Source organism: Corvus brachyrhynchos, unplaced genomic scaffold (genome assembly GCF_000691975.1).
Source record: "Corvus brachyrhynchos isolate BGI_N302 unplaced genomic scaffold, ASM69197v1 scaffold142, whole genome shotgun sequence".
Taxonomy (NCBI): domain Eukaryota; kingdom Metazoa; phylum Chordata; class Aves; order Passeriformes; family Corvidae; genus Corvus; species Corvus brachyrhynchos.
Genome location: NW_008237226.1, coordinates 9,902,818 through 9,920,935, shown reverse-complemented (window position 1 = coordinate 9,920,935; position 18,118 = coordinate 9,902,818). Strand labels below are relative to the sequence as shown.

At 39.0% G+C, this 18,118-nt stretch overlaps 1 protein-coding gene across 1 annotated transcript; it reads left to right on the top strand.

Annotated features, from left to right (window-relative positions):
• Nucleotides 1-1,124: 1,124 nt before the first annotated feature.
• Nucleotides 1,125-5,045, top strand: SOSTDC1 (sclerostin domain containing 1). The gene is made up of 2 exons (XM_008629950.2): nt 1,125-1,508; nt 3,720-5,045. The coding sequence occupies exons 1-2, from the start codon at nt 1,190-1,192 to the stop codon at nt 4,133-4,135; spliced, it is 735 nt and encodes a 244-aa protein (XP_008628172.1). The 5' UTR covers nt 1,125-1,189; the 3' UTR covers nt 4,136-5,045.
• Nucleotides 5,046-18,118: the final 13,073 nt, after the last annotated feature.

Below are 18,118 nucleotides of genomic sequence, written 5' to 3'. Positions count from 1 at the left end.
TGAATGAGATTTTGATCCTGGCAGTAGATGTAACTAACCTGTGTTCCACTTCTGATTTTATTACAGCAATAAAATCCAGTGTGACTTTAGATATCAACTCAGTTACAGAGAACGTGAGATTAGAGTCTAACCTTTACATAGTATGGCCTTCTGCAAGGCTGTAATTTTTCTCAGGAAAAAGGTTAGTTTCTAGTTAGAACACTAGAGTCTTCAGTGTTGATTGCTGTTTTATTTATATTGAAAATCTATAGAGCATTCACCATGATGCAGACAAGCATTGGCCTAGTGGTAAATCCCAGTTTACACTGGTGTGTGTATCTGGGCCATGTAATTTTATGTAAAATCAAGTAAGTGTGTGACACAATAAAATAGTATGTCAAAGTAAGGATTATTTTCCTGAAATTTTGAAAAAAGATTTGCATGTGTTCTCTTTGTTTCCTTTATCACATGAAATAATACATTAAAATATAAGAATGCTCTAGGCAATGTACAAAACTAAAAAAGACTACTTTGGTGAATGAACATGGTGAGAGGCTACGAATATGGATATGTTTGTACTAAGGAGCCTAAAGGAGATACTTTTTATGTGTGGTGATACAGAAATACATACTTATAACTCTGCACACCAGGGAGAGAATATTCCCCTAAACCAAGTACTTTCTCTTGCAGTACTCCCTGTTGATCAAAGCTGCATAATTTAAAGCATCTAGAGGCAGATTTAAATTATTCACAATATTTTTTTAAATTATCTTGGCATATTGCAGACAGTATTTGTGTAACTAGCAGTCTTCTGTAAGTTCTATAAATTTTTGCGTCCTTATAGATGCATCCTATCAGCTCAGTTTGAGAAGAGGGTACCTAACTTTGCATAGAAGGGGCAGGAGAGACTCGTTCTGACGCCGTGTTAGTCACATCACGCGAAAGTGCCAGGCACGCAGGACCATAGGGAATGGCAGGGTAGAGCCGGCAGTCTCTAGGTCTCAGCCCGAATGCTGCTGCGTGCTGGTGCCTAAGAGTTTTCTGATACCCTCTAAAGCCCCAAATAGGAATCCTGCAATTAGTGCATCTAACTCCTCCTTTACTGCAGGCTTCTCTCCTATTGGTGAAAGGTCTTCGCAGCTCATGTAGGGACCCCACCCCTTTTGTGGGTTTTCATTCTGAAGCTATCCACAACTTTACACCTGAATGAATGCCAAACCTCTCTGAATATATAAAGGAAAGCTTCAAGAGCAATTTCAGTTACACAGAAGAAGCAGAAGGAAAAGATTTCATCCAGCTCTGTCAGACAGAGACTGAACCAGCCATGCTTCTCCCTGCCATTCACTTCTATGGCTTTCTCCTGGCTTGCATCTTCACGAGAAGCTCCTTGGCTTTCAAGAACGATGCCACAGAGATACTTTATTCCCACGTTGTTAAACCCGCTGCGGCGAGCCCAAGCAGCAACAGTACATTGAATCAAGCTAGGAACGGAGGCAGGCACTACACCAGCACTGGATCCGACCGTAACAGTGAGTATCCCACCGGCGGCACTTCCACCGCAGCCCTGGGCGGCAGCCCCGCCTGGCCCGGCCCCGGGAGCGGGAGCGGAGCCCCTCGGAGCTGCGCATCCCGTGGCAGCGCCCCGGCCCCCCCACCCCCCTGCCCGAGCGCGGCGCTCCAGAGAACCGGCGCCTGGGGGAAGCCGGGCCACGGGGAGATGCTGCTGGTTCCCGGCCGGGATCTGCCTCGCCGGGCGGCCCCCGAGCCAGCCGCCCTCCCACCCCCGTGCTGGGAAGTCCTGTAGGACCGGCTCTCTCGGGCAGGTTACTTCCTGAGGGAGGTTCATCCAGGAATGCAGGGTTTATGGGTTATCCGGCAGGGAAGCGAGATAAAGGAAAAGGAGAGAGAGGCATTTCCAGAGCGCTCTCTTTTTTAACTCACCTCCAACTGCGGGCAGGGGAGGTGTCTGGGCTACTTTTCAAGTGCAATAAAAAACTCTGAATTTTGTTCCCGCTGTTTAGTTTTACTTCCTGCTTTAGCACTTACCCGCTTAACACCTCCAGCAAAAGTAAACAAATCAGCTCGTAATTTACCTATGATCTCTGCTCTAACTTGCCTTTTTTATATCCAGTCTTTCCCTTCTGAGTTTTATGTATATATGTCAGATACGTGCAGATCTGGAAACCTGCTGACTTTATCTGTTCCCTCCCTGCCCCTTCTTAAAATGAAAGAAATCCAAATAGAGAAACACATGCACATCAACCCACAGCAACTTGATAAAAATAGAGTCATCCCTAGAAAGTGAAGGTAACAAGTGACACCGGTACCTTTCAGCTAAGCCAGGTGTGTCAGCTTCTATGAATGCTAAGGGTTTAAATGCACAGGAAACATCTCATCATTATGAGATTACTGGAACAGCCCAGTAGGTATTCATTGTCACTGAGCTGTCACTGGTGAAAAGCTGAGCCAGGGAAGACAGAAAAACAGAAGGAAAGACAAACTTAGAGCTGTGACCAGCTGCTTCCAGGTGCATTCCTGAGTGCAGCTGCCAGAAGGCAGGTTTCAATCTTTTCTGCAAAGCAGGCATTAGAGCAGCCCTGTCAATAGTCCCTAGGATCAGCCTGCAGATTTACAGTCCCTCTGCCTGCCCACCCTGAGACACAGAGGACAGGGTGAAGCAATCTTAACGCAGTGCCTCAGTTCAGAACTTGCTTCCAAAAATCCAAGTAGAAACAGAAGCAGCCTGTAGCTGTGATATGTAGATGTACCTTCAAAGCCTTTTATGATTCACTCTGAAATGTTTCTAGTAATTACTTCTATTTTAAAAGCGTTAGTTAATTGCATTGTGTGTAGAATCTGTGCCGTAATTGTCCTTCGGAAAGAGGGAGAGCACAGCCAAGTAAAGATTGCTTATTAAAATTAAGCACACTGTGGGCGTTTATTTCAAAGTGTAATTACTGAAATAAACAGTTGTGTTTATTGCAGGGTGCAGAGCTGCACATATAGACGGGTACAAACATGCCTGTATGAGAAGCTCTGCATGTTGAGTCTGTCAGCTGCCTGAGAGAATTTGCAGGATCCTCTATGTTACATATAATATACACACTACTACAGTTACAAAGATGGTGTTCTCTTGAGGGCAAAACGACCCCTCTGAAATTGTTACTGCTAATCATTCATAGACAGAACCCCATTCTGTGGTAACTTCAGCTGTTACCACTTCTGCAGTGTCTGCTTGGAGCTGCAGAGTTCATGGGAGACTCAGTCCACTGTAACCATGGAATGAGAAGAAACACACTATTTGAAATTCATTTAAAAACACTTCAACTGTTTCCAAAGCACTGTTTTCCCCCTTGCTAATGATCCAACATGATTGTTATAAATATCACAGAGCAGATTCCCTAGACTAAGAACAAGCAGGAAACATTTCTTCCCTTGGGGCATTTTTTCCTCTTCTAAAAGGTATGTCCCTGAGAAGAAGGATAGAGAATAAAATTGCCTCTTCTACCACAACTGCTGAAGTGCATGTCATTAGGATTTTTTTATGCTGTGGTATTATCCAGAGATACCATCAGCACTTGAGGCCCTTGTGATGGGGGACACAACAGTAAAGAGATGCCCTGTAAAGATTACAGCCTACTTTAACTTCTGCAAAACATACCTGATTAATGTGAAAATGACTGGTTAAGGAAATCACTCCATTCTGAATATCAATGTTTCTTGTTCTGTGCATTCTGCAGATCGCGTTCAAGTTGGTTGTCGAGAACTGAGATCTACCAAGTATATCTCAGATGGCCAGTGCACCAGCATTAATCCCCTGAAGGAACTGGTGTGTGCTGGTGAATGCCTCCCTTTGCCACTGCTCCCCAACTGGATTGGAGGAGGTTACGGAACCAAGTACTGGAGCAGGCGGAGCTCGCAAGAGTGGAGGTGTGTCAATGACAAAACTCGCACTCAGAGGATCCAGCTTCAGTGCCAGGATGGAAGTATAAGAACCTACAAAATAACTGTGGTCACGGCCTGCAAGTGCAAGCGATACACCAGGCAGCACAATGAGTCCAGCCACAACTTCGAGGGAACCTCTCAAGCAAAACCCATCCAGCACCACAAAGAAAGGAAAAGAGCCAGTAAATCCAGCAAGCATAGTACAAGTTAGAAGTCAGACATTCTCTGCTCTCTCATCTCTCTCTCCTTGTGCCAAAATTGAACTCACCTGTAACCATTTGCTTTACCATTCTGACTGCTTAAAGACAAGTCTGCCATTGCTGTGTTCTCAGTTGACACTACATGCTTACTGCTTTGACCAAAATCAAAAGGGGCATTCTCAGCATATGGACCTTTTGGGTGATTTTCCAAATGCTCAAGATGGGGAATAATACAAGCCTTCCAAAACCACACTATAAACTTTTACATTTTCTCCAGCCATGGAAGAAAAGAAAATTTGCCAAGAGTATTCACTGAAGTCAATTTTGTAAAATGATGCTTTGTTGTGTGTTTTCCTGAGAACAGTTATCACATCTATTGCCTTTTATATCATGTTTTATGATCTTCTGACAACAGCTTAAAAATACACCACCTTGTATCTGCTTTCAGATTAATTCTAAAAAAAAGTGCTTTGCATGCTCACCTTTCTCTTATCTCAGTATACCAAAAATTAAAATATGCATGGCAGCAATCAAAAAGTAAAGCTGAACAAACTATTTATTTGTTGTTGTAATTATTTAATGAGCTTTTATGTGTGTTATATCCCTTCAAAATTTCCTTATGTTTATAGCTTTTCATATGTATCAAAGTATTTTCCTATGATTTGGGGCTGGATTAGAACATACATTTTGTAGATAATGTAAAATAGACATTTTAGCATTCTTGGTATATATATTTTAATTTTGAACATTCATAGACTTAGGTGTTATTTTGACATAGCAACATAAAAACTGTATTTTTTCATTCTTCACCCTGTATTATTTTTGTTTAAAAAGTGTGCAATCAAAAGACAAATATGACTTCCTTTCAAATTCATTGGTTTCTTTTTTTTTTTTTACAAAAAATAAACACTGCTAAAAAACTGTATTGTCTGGCTCTCTATGAAAATGCACACATTTTAACCAGTCACAATACTTAAAAAAAGGGAGATTATTTGGTTTTAAAAAGTCTATCCATGAAATTTAACATTGAAACAATCTTTCTGGATATAAAAATCTTATATGACCGTTTAACAGATGGTGCTTATTGGTCCAAGCCAGGTTCTTATTTAACAATTCTCAAGCTCTACATTTCAGAAGAAGTGTATGTTTGAGAAGTTTTACAAGCTAGTGAGACATCACCATTTTTTTTTCTTTTCATTAGTGATGATCAAGTCAGAATAATGGTATAAATTACATATGGTTTCATTTTTTCCACAGAACCAATAGAGTCCGGCACATTTATCCACAAATTCTTATAGAATGTATCAGAAAATTAGTAATTAATCTACCTTTCAACACATAGTGCCATGAATCACCTGTTCTTAATCTTTCAAGCTAGATTTAAACACTGGGCAAGATTCCACCATGGGATTCTGCTGTTCTTAATTCATTAACTTTTACAATCCATTTGCACCCAAAGTAAAAATTACAGAAGAGGAGAGTAATGAAAAATCTTGCCTGATAAGGTCTCACACAAGCTCTCTTTGACTTTCTTTTTATCTCATCCTATTTTGCATTTTAATTCCAAAAGATTCATCATGAAGTTCTTGGCAGAGATCTTGGTCATTAAGAACTGTTTGAAAATCACTGCTGCTGCCTGACTTGACTTACTGAATCCTAAATTTTATTGACAAAATGCAATGATTTTTCCTCAAAGTTACTTGCAAGAATTCACTTTAAAATTTGCCATATGTAAAAGAGATATATACTTTTAAATTAAATTTTAAGTGATCCACATGATAGCACAGTTAAAAAACCCCATTGCATTAATGACCTAGTTGTTTCAAATTCAGTTTTGTGACTGTGAAAATATTAAAATGATGAGACCAGAGACGATTTATACTTAAATTCTCTGATCTTAAAGGTGCTTCTTTTAAGCATAAAAGGAGAGATGATAAATAAAGGAGTTAGCAGGGAGAGAACTGAAATTACATTGCTTCTAGGCATATCAGTCCAGCAGACTCACAGATTTTTTTTTTTTTATTTTAACAGACATTATAGTCTCGTTCAATCATTTCATGACAGAAGAATTTTTCCCAAATGCCAAACATCTATCTATTCTTAAATTGTTATCCAGCTACTTATTCAAGATGATAAAGCACAAAAGATTGAGATAACGGACCAAAATTTAACCAATTTCAAGGCCAATAGTCACTAAAAATCAGTAAAGCTGCCCTACCTGTTCTGTGCTTAACTTCCAGAAATAAGAATGGTGAAAAAAACTGCATATCTTGCTCATAACTCTTCTGCAGTCAGTGAAGTTGGACTGTAGGAACAAAATATACATTTGACAGGAGCTTGCATTTAGAAATAGAGATTATAACTTCTATATTGCCTTTTTACACAGAACTACTCAAAGGCGAATAATCTGACACACTTCTGCTAAAATGACTTTGTGAAATTTTGCTGGACATGCTGTAGAAAGACCACGGGGCCCATCTCTACGTCCAGCATATTTGGGGGAACGTGAGGGATGCCAGCAGGAGCTGTGTCCATCAGCAGCAACTTAACTTTGATGTGCTGCCTGAGTTAGCTAAGATCTCTTCTTTGGCCATGAGGGGCCTTTTGTGGGAGAGATCTGCAGGGAAGCAGCACTAGAAATCTGTTCATATAGAATTTTCTGAAGGAATAATGTTACTCTGTGATGCAACTTGTAGCTCTGAATGCTTCAATGTGGCCTAAACAATCTGCTTTCTGTTTCATCCTGTTACATGTGAACTCACAGGGGTCTATCCAAGGATCAAGACAAAAGACATTATACGAGTACATCTAATTAGTTTCTTTTGGAAAATCTTCAACATGTAAAGTTGCAGTGGGCAGGATATGGGCCATTGCTCTTGTGGAGGACAGTGACTCAGTGGAGAGGGGACAGTGACTCTTCTGGAGGACACTAAAGTTTCTCAAAGACTCAGTGAAATAGTACTGCTTAAACTGAAATAATTTTAAATATAATACATTTTAAGTTTGCTTCAGAGTTAAAAAGGAAAGACAAACATGCTAAAATTTTCACCTAAAGTATTGAGTCAAATAGATACAAGAAGTATGTAAAGGTTTTGAAAGAGTACAATGTAGAGACAGATTAGATAATTTTTTTCATAAATTAGACTATAAATAGTCTAGATTTATTACTCCAAAAATATATAGAAGTTGACTCTCTCAGTGATGTTAAATCATATAGGCAGATCAGAATTCTGAGGGCTTCTTATAAAGCATTTCAAACATCTAAAAAAGAAACTAATAATTTTATAATTTCTCATACTTGCTTCTTTAGAAAACTAAAAGTGAATAAATTAGAAATAATCTGTTAATCTGCCATCACTATTTCATTACTTTTGAGTTGATGAAATCTGCTCCCAGCTAAGGGGTAAATTGTTTTATAATGAGTGGAAATCAATTTTCCTCAGACATCACTAGAAACAGACTTAGCCAGATGCTTACTGTTTTGATAGCATGGAGGCACTCAGAGGCACACTTCATAGAGGCAGTAGTAGATAGTATGTGTCATTAAGACATTTATCAACTGTGGAAGTCGTAAGGGCCTGACATTTGCAATCTAGACTAGAAAGGCCCTTGAGAAGTTTATTTATTCAGTTATTTAATAATAGTAACAAATCTATTGCTGTCTCCAGCAGCCTTGGAATCAAAACCACCCAATCCAAGCTCAGTTATTTGTTTGGAAATAAAGCAGACATTTGAATAACACCCTTCAAAATACCTAACAGATTTCTGCTAGTAAATCACTTTAGTCCTTCTAACCTTGACCTTTATATCCTTCCTGAAGAAGTACAACATTAATCAAGAAAGGACTGTTCAATACATTCCACTGTGAGAGTCCTGTTGCTACAGTATTAACCTGGAGGTGTTCAGTTGAAAATTATAAGGAATCCTTAGAGTTGGAAGGTATCCTATTCTCATGATGCATTTCCTTTCCCGTAGGCAAAGGGCTTTGATTTTAAGTTCATTGACATACATATAAACATCGCTCCAGGCTAAACCTGAAAATTCTCTAGAGATTTATGAGTTAAGCAGACATTCTGTCATTGGATTTGTTAATTTTGCCTGAACGTCACCCCCACAACAAAAAGCCTGCCCATGCATCTTTTTGAAAGACATCCAGCCTTTCAGCTCACTCCTTCTATGAGTTATGTGGGCTGACACACTAGAAAAGTGTGATTTACATGAGATATTGCCTACCACTGAGTTAATAATCAAAAATCTACCTTACTCAGTACTTCCATGACAAGAAAATACTCTTCATTTTTAATTAATGCTTATGGAACAACATGCTCTGAAAATAAGTTGTCTCTACTAATTGCTGAGAGAATTCTCTAGAAACACTGGACTGTAACTCCATTTTGGGAGTTTGCGTTTTCTTACCTCCCTTTGGCTTGATATGATGGTGAAAGAGGTAATGTTATATTACCTAAAGTTCAGGCCTTCTTAATCCTTCATTACTACCACAAATTAATAGAAATTAAATAGAAATGAAAATCTGGACAACTTCTTTAATAGGGATGTTTATGAAATATGGTACTTCTTGAATGTAATGGAAAATAAAATTTAGAGAAAGAAGTCAGCTATCAGAAAAGAAGCCTAAATCAAAATCCCCTGAAAGGATAATACAGTTCTGTTTACTAACCTGCAATGATAACTCCTGTCAAAGAGTGATTTTTACTACCATCCGCTTAAGTAAAAAATACTAAACCACTCAAAAATGTTTTGAACACTTTGTCTATTTCTTGTCCCCTGCTCTATTCTAGTGGTAGTACACTAGTGTATAATTGTCTCATTGTTTAAACCCATAGCAGTTCTGAACTATATTACTACAGCACACTTGCTTTTGATACATAAACATTTTAAATCTCTTTTTAGACTGTCTGGATGCATTATTTTTTGATTTTGAGTGCTGGGAGGAAAAGCAGTGCTCTGACTTGGCTTAGGAGTTCCACATTTGATTTGTTTTGTTAGCCCCGGTGAGAAGTGACTTAGTGAGGAAGTTGTAAAGCAACTTAGTAAAAGCATAAACCATTCTGTGAAGTCTGATGTTTGGTTGGCTAAAGAAGAGCTATCCAGGCACAGTTAAAGCTCTTTTATATGAAACAGTGGAGAGTTGAGAGAGAGGGCCTAAGGAGAAAAGTACTAGCCCTACCACAAGAACAGCCACTGAGAAATGGAGTGACTATGGAAAGATTTAAAACACTCCGTAGCACAAAGACTTTGTTTTAATTGTAGCTGAAGCAAGTTTAAACATCTGTTGCTTGTTAGATTATTCTTTTACTTATTTGCTTATTTATTTATTCATTTACTTTGGGATGGGTTGGAGAAAGCCATTTTAGATTCCCTATGGCCATTAAGCTGGGATGGAGAACAGAGGTCTGAGTGTTTCTAAAACGTAAGGCTGCAAAAATTTTGGTTTTAGCAAGGAACACTTGCTTTTGGTGTTTGTTTCTTTCCTTCATCTAAAAAGCCTGCTGAAACTTTTGCTTTTGTGCATCTTTATTGCAATTTTTAGGACAGTAGCCAGAACGGCTCATAGCACCTGGGAACTAGTTGTATCACTGCACTGCATCTTTTTTTTCAGATATTGAAATGTCTGAACCTGGGTATGTCTAGAAGAGAACAAAATGGCATGTGGAGGATGGCATGTGCTGTGCATCCTTCATTTTCTTCTGATCCTCACAACTTTTCATGAGACTTCAAAAGACTTGCTCCATCTGCAGATTGCCAAGCCCAATAGCCCATGAACATTGCTGATGTAGCAGACTGTCAAGTCTAAATACACGTGGCAAAAAACCATTTCTGACTGTCTCTGTGTCTTCACTTCCCATGCAAAGGGAAGAATGCACAGCACAGTGCGTCTGTACCATTCCACACTGAACCAGGGAAGTCAGGGAGACTTAAGAATCTACCATCTTTACAGAAATGCATGTTTCACTGCACTGTTCACATCTTCTGGTGGGTGACCACAGCCTCCTACTTCTAAGGAGAATGAATACTGCCTAAGCTGACCAGATTCATGTACAGGTTTCTTAGAAAGCTATCAATCTGTCACACACCTGGACTTCCTTGTTGAAGAATTTGGCTCAAAATCCTGCTTACCACCTTCATAAAATATATCACATACCATATATATGTATAAAATTGCAGTAATCTGATTTTGTGAACAATGCCATCAAAAACACCTTAGTGAGTTATCCATAAAACCTCTTCTAGGTTTTCTGCAACTACTGTCCCCATATTTTCTTTTGATCTTTTTGTAATCAGTTATGAATCTTGACATCTCTCCCAGAAGAAAATATTTGCAACCTCTTTTGCCAAGAATAAAGTAAATACTAAGGATTTCCATTTTTATTTGCTTAATTAAAATACTTCTTGGCATATGTCTTCCATAAAAACCTGCATTAGACAGACCATTCATGCCACTGTCTGAATCTTAAGAACATAGCACTTTGTGGTAGGTACCCTTTATCTACTCAAATAATGCAGTCCCTTGCAAATCTGTTTGTTTCTGCCCTTCCCTTTGAAACTTCTGGCTCTAGCAAAATCAAATCCTCTTTCCCATGGTGTCACAATGACCAGGCTTGTTTCTTTCCAGTATTTAGGTTACTTGTCCCACAGTTTGTTTCCAACACACACACACACACCCCCACCCCCACCCCCCGAAGGATGCATTCTTAAATCCATTTTCTGAAGTGTTCAGTACTGAAGAAAACAACGTATGAAAAACACAAGTGTATTGGCACAGGTAAGTGCCAGGAAGACTTTTTAAAGTAAAATGAGTTGGACTGCATTACTCAGAAAAACAGGAGCAGGATAAAGAGCATTTTTCATTAAGTAGTTGGTTTGCATCCAGCTAGGTTAGTATGTTGGAAAATGGTTAACCTTTGATGGTTGCTCAGTGGTGTACGTTAAACAAACTGAGTCTCTATATAATTGCTGGATGACAGGTAGCCACATTGCTGCACTTGGGAAAAATCTGTAACCTTGATCTTTCTAAAAACTGTACAGGATCAAAGGATTGACCCTTTCCAATCTGACATTTTCATGCTAGAACTGCACAAGTCAGCAAAGAATGAGGCAAAAGATTAGGACAAGACTACTGTTTTTAGGGACTATCATCATGCATGTTTTGCTCACTATAAAGCAACTGTTTGGAAAGAGAAAAAGGATTCACAAACCTTTCCACAAGGCTCTTTTAGGGCACTTCCCTTACCAACTACCAAAAGAGTTAGAAAGTATCACTAAAAAATCAAAAGTAGAGAAGAAAAAGAACTACTTGCAACTGACTTCATCTATATTCCTTAGACATAGGGCTAATGAATAACATTCCTGGTATTCTTACAGCAAGGTTTTAATGGTTTAAAACATGACAAGAGATGCAGAAACAATGCTTTCAGTGTAGCAATAAATAGTAAAGCTTGTACACCTATGCATACCAAACCTGCAAATTTTCTTTGGTGTTATTTAATTCTCTCCTTCACTTGAAGTTTGGTGAATTGTTTCATATTCCTTCACACACATTCCATGGAAATAACACAGCAGATGGTAAAGAATAAAACACAGCGTGATAATATACACACACCAAAATTAAAACAAAGACTTAGAGCATGAAAATCCCAATTTTATTCCAAATCTAACTTCAACTCTTATATATTCTCTAATGTTTCATTACATCATTCTATATCACTGGTGACTTGACATCTGTGGCTCAACACCACTCACTTAACCAGTTCACAGACTACCTCTGCTTTGAATCATCTTGGGAAAAGGAAACTACCATTAGTCTTTCCTCAGAGGTAACTATTTTTACTGACATGATAGGGCACTATCCTAATGGCTGGTGCCTGCTCTTACATCACAGTGACAGTGGAAAACAGCCATAGGGATTTCCATCCCTCAACTTGCACATCTTCGTTAGTGTCACCATCCAACGCACTCTGACAGCCAAAGACCCTAAACCACAGCTCCTATACACCAGCACAATACACGGTGACATTAAAGCTGAGCAGGCAGGCCTACCCAAACCTGGCATTACTGAACATCTGACCAAGACACCTAGAATCTACAAAGAGACTTCCAGAGCCAAGTGTTTAAGACTAGTCCACCATTTCTAATGAAAAATTACAAGACCTCTGAAGAATTACGAGGCCTCCATCTCATCACATACTTGTCAAAGCAGTCCCCAAAGCAATAGAAGTCTTTTTTCAAATAGTTAACCTTTCTGAATTTCACAAATTCTCCTGCAGTCAGGGAATTTCACTCTCATTAATTATTGGATTACTATGGGGTAATTCTCTTATCTTTAAATTCTTTTACGTTGTGTACACAAAATGCTCATTAGCTCCTGAAATAACCTTCCATATCCTAGAGGCCTAGAGGATTATCAGGTAGAGAATGGATAAACCCTTCAGGGGAAATGTAACATTTTAGCTTTTAAATGTGTGCCAAACATGAAATTCAATGTTATTCAATTTTTTCCTAGCACTTGCACAGAACCCAAGCAAGAGGCTTCCTCTGTGTATCAAGTATTCATAGCAGAAATTTACCTACCAAAACCATGTAAAACAATGCCAAAGGGGTTTGCACATGTAAAGCATATAGGATACAACACTTGAAACTCAAAGCATGTTTTTCAACGTATCTACAATGACGTGCAAGCATGAAAACACTCCTCTTGTTCAAAGATCACATTTCCTTTACATTTCCAGCATTAATATTCTCTATTTACACTTCAACTATTAAAAAAATATATTTTTCAGAACTGCCTATGAAGGAAATAGCACTTAGAATTTCCCTTAGGGTTCTGATCTATAGGTGGCTCTACACACACTGTATATAAGGTATGTAAGCACTCTTTGATATTTGATAGTCAACATTTACATCGTTTAAGCTATGCATATGTGTAACTCCCTTGCTGTACCTGCTGTTTTGATCTCAGTTCCATATACCAATAGGAGCGAATCAATAGCACAACTTTATCTAAATATTCCACACATCTATAGCATCTTTCATCAAAGAATCTCAGAGCAAGAAATAACCTTTTGCAATCATATTTGTAAAAATACAAATATAAATATATGCTAATGGAAAATACAATAAGATTTCCCTGAAGGTGTTAAATATGCTTTGGAGAGAAAATATTTTTGCCTTTTCCAACATTGCCCTACTTATTATACTGCCTCAAGCTCTATGTTCCCTATGATACTATATTGACAAGGAAACCACTGTCACCACAGTGAGCAAATACTTTGAGGCAGCTGCTGTGCAACAAAGATTGAAATAGTGAAGATGCAAGTCAGTCTAAAAGGACCACGTGGAGGGCTGATCAGAACTCAGACTCAGGCAACAACTAGAAAATTGTGAAGAGCATAAAATAAAACTGTCCCACGATTATTTTTTCTAGTGATCAATCAGAATGGAAATAAAATATCTGGAAACAATAACCATGCTTTCAGTGAAGCCTAACACTTTGAGATCTTGTGCAAAGTGCTACACATAGCAACAGACATGCAAGATAAAAACTGAAATTTTGTCTTTTGGAGGACTTTCTAATCTCTTTAGATAGGCAAAGAACCTATGTCTATTTCTGTAAACAGTGACTTCAATAATTAGAGACAGTTATTGGTGACTTCAGGAGAACAAAGCCTGCTATCCTACCTGAACAGAAAAACTGTCTCAAGAGAACTGGTATTCCACTTCCTTCCTTACAGCTCTCGATGTTCATTTTATGGCTTGCCACCAATGAAGCAATAATCTATATATCTGGATAAAATTAGTGAAATACAAGCCTGCAAACACAAGATTCTGGTTAAAAGCCTGCACAACTGCTCAGAATGCTACAGATACCATGTTAGTTTCAAGAAGCCCTCTCAGATTTTTAACACTTTTAGTTTTATGTTGTCCTTTAGAGATCTTGCACTTCCACAGTAGGAAATATTGTGGATTTTTTTGTAATTTTGCTTTTACAATTTACTTTAACTTGATTGCATGCATTTTCCTTTAAAACACACAACCGTGAACCTTGCTGCTTGTCAGGAAAAGGCAAATTCATCTTATTTTGCCTGCATTAAAAATAAAATGCTTTAAGAGCTTAGAGATTACTTTGAAAACAGGATAATTTCTCAGTTAATTTATACCACATCTACAGAAGACTCAACTGCAATTTTAAATTAAGAAATCTTATTCTTTCACGAATTTTCCCACAACCTTCCAGAATGATTTCTACCACTCCCATAACTTAATGTTCTCTGACAACCCTATTATGAGTTTCAGTCATAGAAACAGATGATTTTTCCCCCAGCAGTCAAATTGTCAGGTGAATTTCACTACTGTAATTTGATTCTAATTTGTACATACCTTCTTTCTTCAATTAAAAAAAAAAAAAAAGAAAAAAACACCACTTTTCTTTTCAAACATATGATTGGCATATTTACTGCATAATTGCAAACTACAACTATGGTTTCAGATGTTATACCCCTGCACAGAAATGATGGATTAGCCTGCTCTTTACTTGCTTTGAGGTAAATGCTGCCTCTGTCCCTTTTTATCCAACCAAAAACTGTGCAAAATTTTTCTTCCAATATGTGTGAATTTACATTTTACCCACTTCCAGTGTTATATGCATGCTCCAATATGAGCATGCATATATATGCACAGCAACTGAAATATTAGATTGATTCAATACAAAATGTATAATGGAATGGAACAGAAGATAAATTATGTATTCACAAAATGTTGCTGCATTCACAAAGTGCTTCACTGCATGTTACTAACAAATGAATATTAAAACAATGTAACCCCCCAAATCCCAGTTTTCTTAACCCATGTTAAAACATAATATAAATGGATAAGAATGTTAAATATGCTCTTCCTTCCACATCCCTGTCTAAGAAAACAGAAAAAAACCAAGGAGAAATAGCAGTAACAAGTATAACCAACATCCCAAAAATCTGACTGGCTTCTGGAAAAACTAACTGGTGCTATCGACACCAGACAAGAATCTTTTGATTCCATAGGGACTATGGAAAGCATGAAACCTTCTGAAGCATTTAATGTTCAAGTGCAGCCAAAAGCAGCTTCAAAGTGCTTTTTGGCTGGATTGTAAAATCTCACCATAAGATACAACAGATTTGATGACACTGAAGTCTGCATCCATCAAAGTCCATCCATCAAATATAATTTATGCTGGATTGATCAAGTCTCATATCCCTAGCATAGTAAGGAACATGGACTTCAGAACAAGAACAGAACCAAATTGGCATATGCTCTTTCTTCCTTCACAGAATAACTTAATATTAATGAAGAAATGAAGTGGGGAAACACTAGCTGGACAAGAGAGAAGGTACTGGGCACAACAGATTGTGGGTGTAGGTGAAAACATGTAAAACCACAATGTCAAGAAGGAAGGGGGAAATAGTTCTGAAAGCTGTTTTGGTGTTTGGTAATGTCTTACTTACCTACCCCTCAGAACTCATGTACAGTGTGAGAAGCCATGGAACTAAACAGAACTTATTTTGTTCCTTATAGAAAGGCAAACAAGAGGTGTGGCCTTTATGAATGAAAACATGAAGATCTGAGACAGGAATTCAGAATATCTGTTACACTGAAAAAAATGAAAAAGTGGGAATGCTGCAGAATAAGGTGCCATGAATGCATTTGTATAGAACTGCTGCAAGAAAAGATTAGAATCCAAGATGACTGTGGATACTGGAGGTGTCTAGCTTGAGAAGAAAAATTAATTTTGGGCATCTAATAATAGTGAAGTGATGCTGACTCACAGTACAAACTTGTCAAGTCCCGAAAAGAGACAACACAAAAATACATGCCATCAGTCAGAAATCAGGTACTGAAATACTTTCCAAGAAAAGAAAATAAAAGACCTGATGAAAAAGAACATAAACAGTTTAATATAGTTGCTGAGCCAATGGGTTTAAAAAAAAAATCCCACATGCTAAACTGTCCTGAAGACAATGAGACCAACACTTGCTGGGAGGAAGGCAGTTCAATTTCTAGCTAATTCCTTCTCTGGTGAAAAGTCTCAATTCCAAAAGTTTTTCAGCAATCTGTATAAGTCATACATTTTCCTCTTGTATACATGCCCCTTTTCAATACCCATAATATATTTGTTCCTTACAGAAGCTTTTGAGACATCATTATCTAGAAGGCTCACCTGTATGTTTGCATTCAAAATGTCTGACATTAGTCCCTCTCATGTTTCACTGCATGGTACAAATTGATGTGATTTTTGCTCATTGCCAGAATTGTCAAGACACCTCTGCATGTAAAGTGCCTGTGGTTGTCCATGACTTTCCTACTACTGCAGGTATCAAGAATACCTGTGAAGTCTTGTCTTTGCTAGGAAGGATGACTTGACTCCTGTTGTATGACTCCTACTTATGACGCCTCTGCAAGCCTGTTATCATTTTACCCCAGTCCACAGCTGGCACTGACAAAGCAGGCCAGCTGGCACATAAACTTTCATGCTGCTCTTTTGATCAGACTTACTCCTCAGAAAGGTCTCTGTTTTTCTTAGACTGCTCTTAACACAGCTAAAAGAAATCTGAAAAGCTGTAAATAAGCTATCTTCTCAAAGACATAAAGAAATTGTGCAGACTCTAAAGAATTTGGTCATCTTAGGATAGCCTGCATATAAGACATTGAATTTTTCCTGAAATAATGTCAAAGAGGCATAGGCCAGGGCCCTGACTGCATCCACCTTCAAGCTTGGATGACTGAGTTAAAGCATCTAACTTGAAAAGTGCAAACTCAGCTCTTCCACTAGTAAGAACTGTTATGAAAAAAGCTAGAAGCAACCCTCTTCTCAACCGTCCTTTCCTCGTTTTGCTTTGGGAGCTACTTTTAAGCAGTCTTTACTGTTGGTCCCCTATGTCTGCACCTGGTCTGATGCCTTCCTGACCTTGACTCGCACTCACTGGCTCGCCTTCCTGGCTTGCCCTGAGACCTGCCACCTCACTGAGGTGATCACCAGACTGTGTCTCTCCTGCCATTTAATGGGTATCAGCCCTGGGAATTTTCCGAACAACATGTCTCAGCCATCACTGCTTACAGTAACACCATGAGATGAGCTGGAACACCCCAGTTCCTGCCAGTGAATTGACTACTGCTATGTTTTACCTGTGGATGCTGGTTGATAGTGGCTGAACAAGAGCCAGGTGGCCAAGAAGGCCAATGGCATCCTGGCTTGTATCAGAAATAGTGCGGCCAGCAGGACCAGAAAACTGGTGGTTTTGCTGTACTTGGCACTGGTGAGGCCACACCTTGAGTGCTGTGTCCAGTTTTGGGCCCCTCACTTCAAAAAAGATATTGAGGTGCTTGAGCATGTCCAGAGAGAGGCAATGGGGCTAGGGAAGGGTCTGGAGCACAAGTCCTATGAGGAGCAGCTGAGGGAGCTGGGGTTGTGTAGCTTGGAGAAAATGAGGCCCAGGGGAGACCTTATTGCTCTCTACAACTCCCTGAAAAGAGGCTGGACTCAGGTGGGGCTCAGTCTCTTCTCCCAGGTAGCAAGGGACAGAACAAAAGGAAATAGCCTCAAGCTGCACCAGGGGAGGTTTATGTTGGATATTAGCAAAAATTTCTTCACTGAAAGGGCTGACACTGGGACAGGCTGCCCAGGGAAATAGTGGAGTCGCTATCCCTGGAAGTGTTTAAAACGTTGTGTGCATGCAGCACTTGGGAAATGTAGTTTAACAGTGATTACAGACACGCTGGGTTAACGATTGGACTCAATGACTCAAGAGGTCTTCCAACCTTAAGAATTCCAATATGATGCTATTCCAATCTCCCTCTCCTAGGATGAGCGGAAACAACCACCACGTTTCAGCAGGTGGCCCCAGACAGCTTCTCGGGCTCTCACGCAAAGGCAAGGCCCACGGTTCAGCCCGCTTTTCCCCCGGCGCCACACGCGCGGCCTTCTCCTCACTGGGCCAAGACCCCCC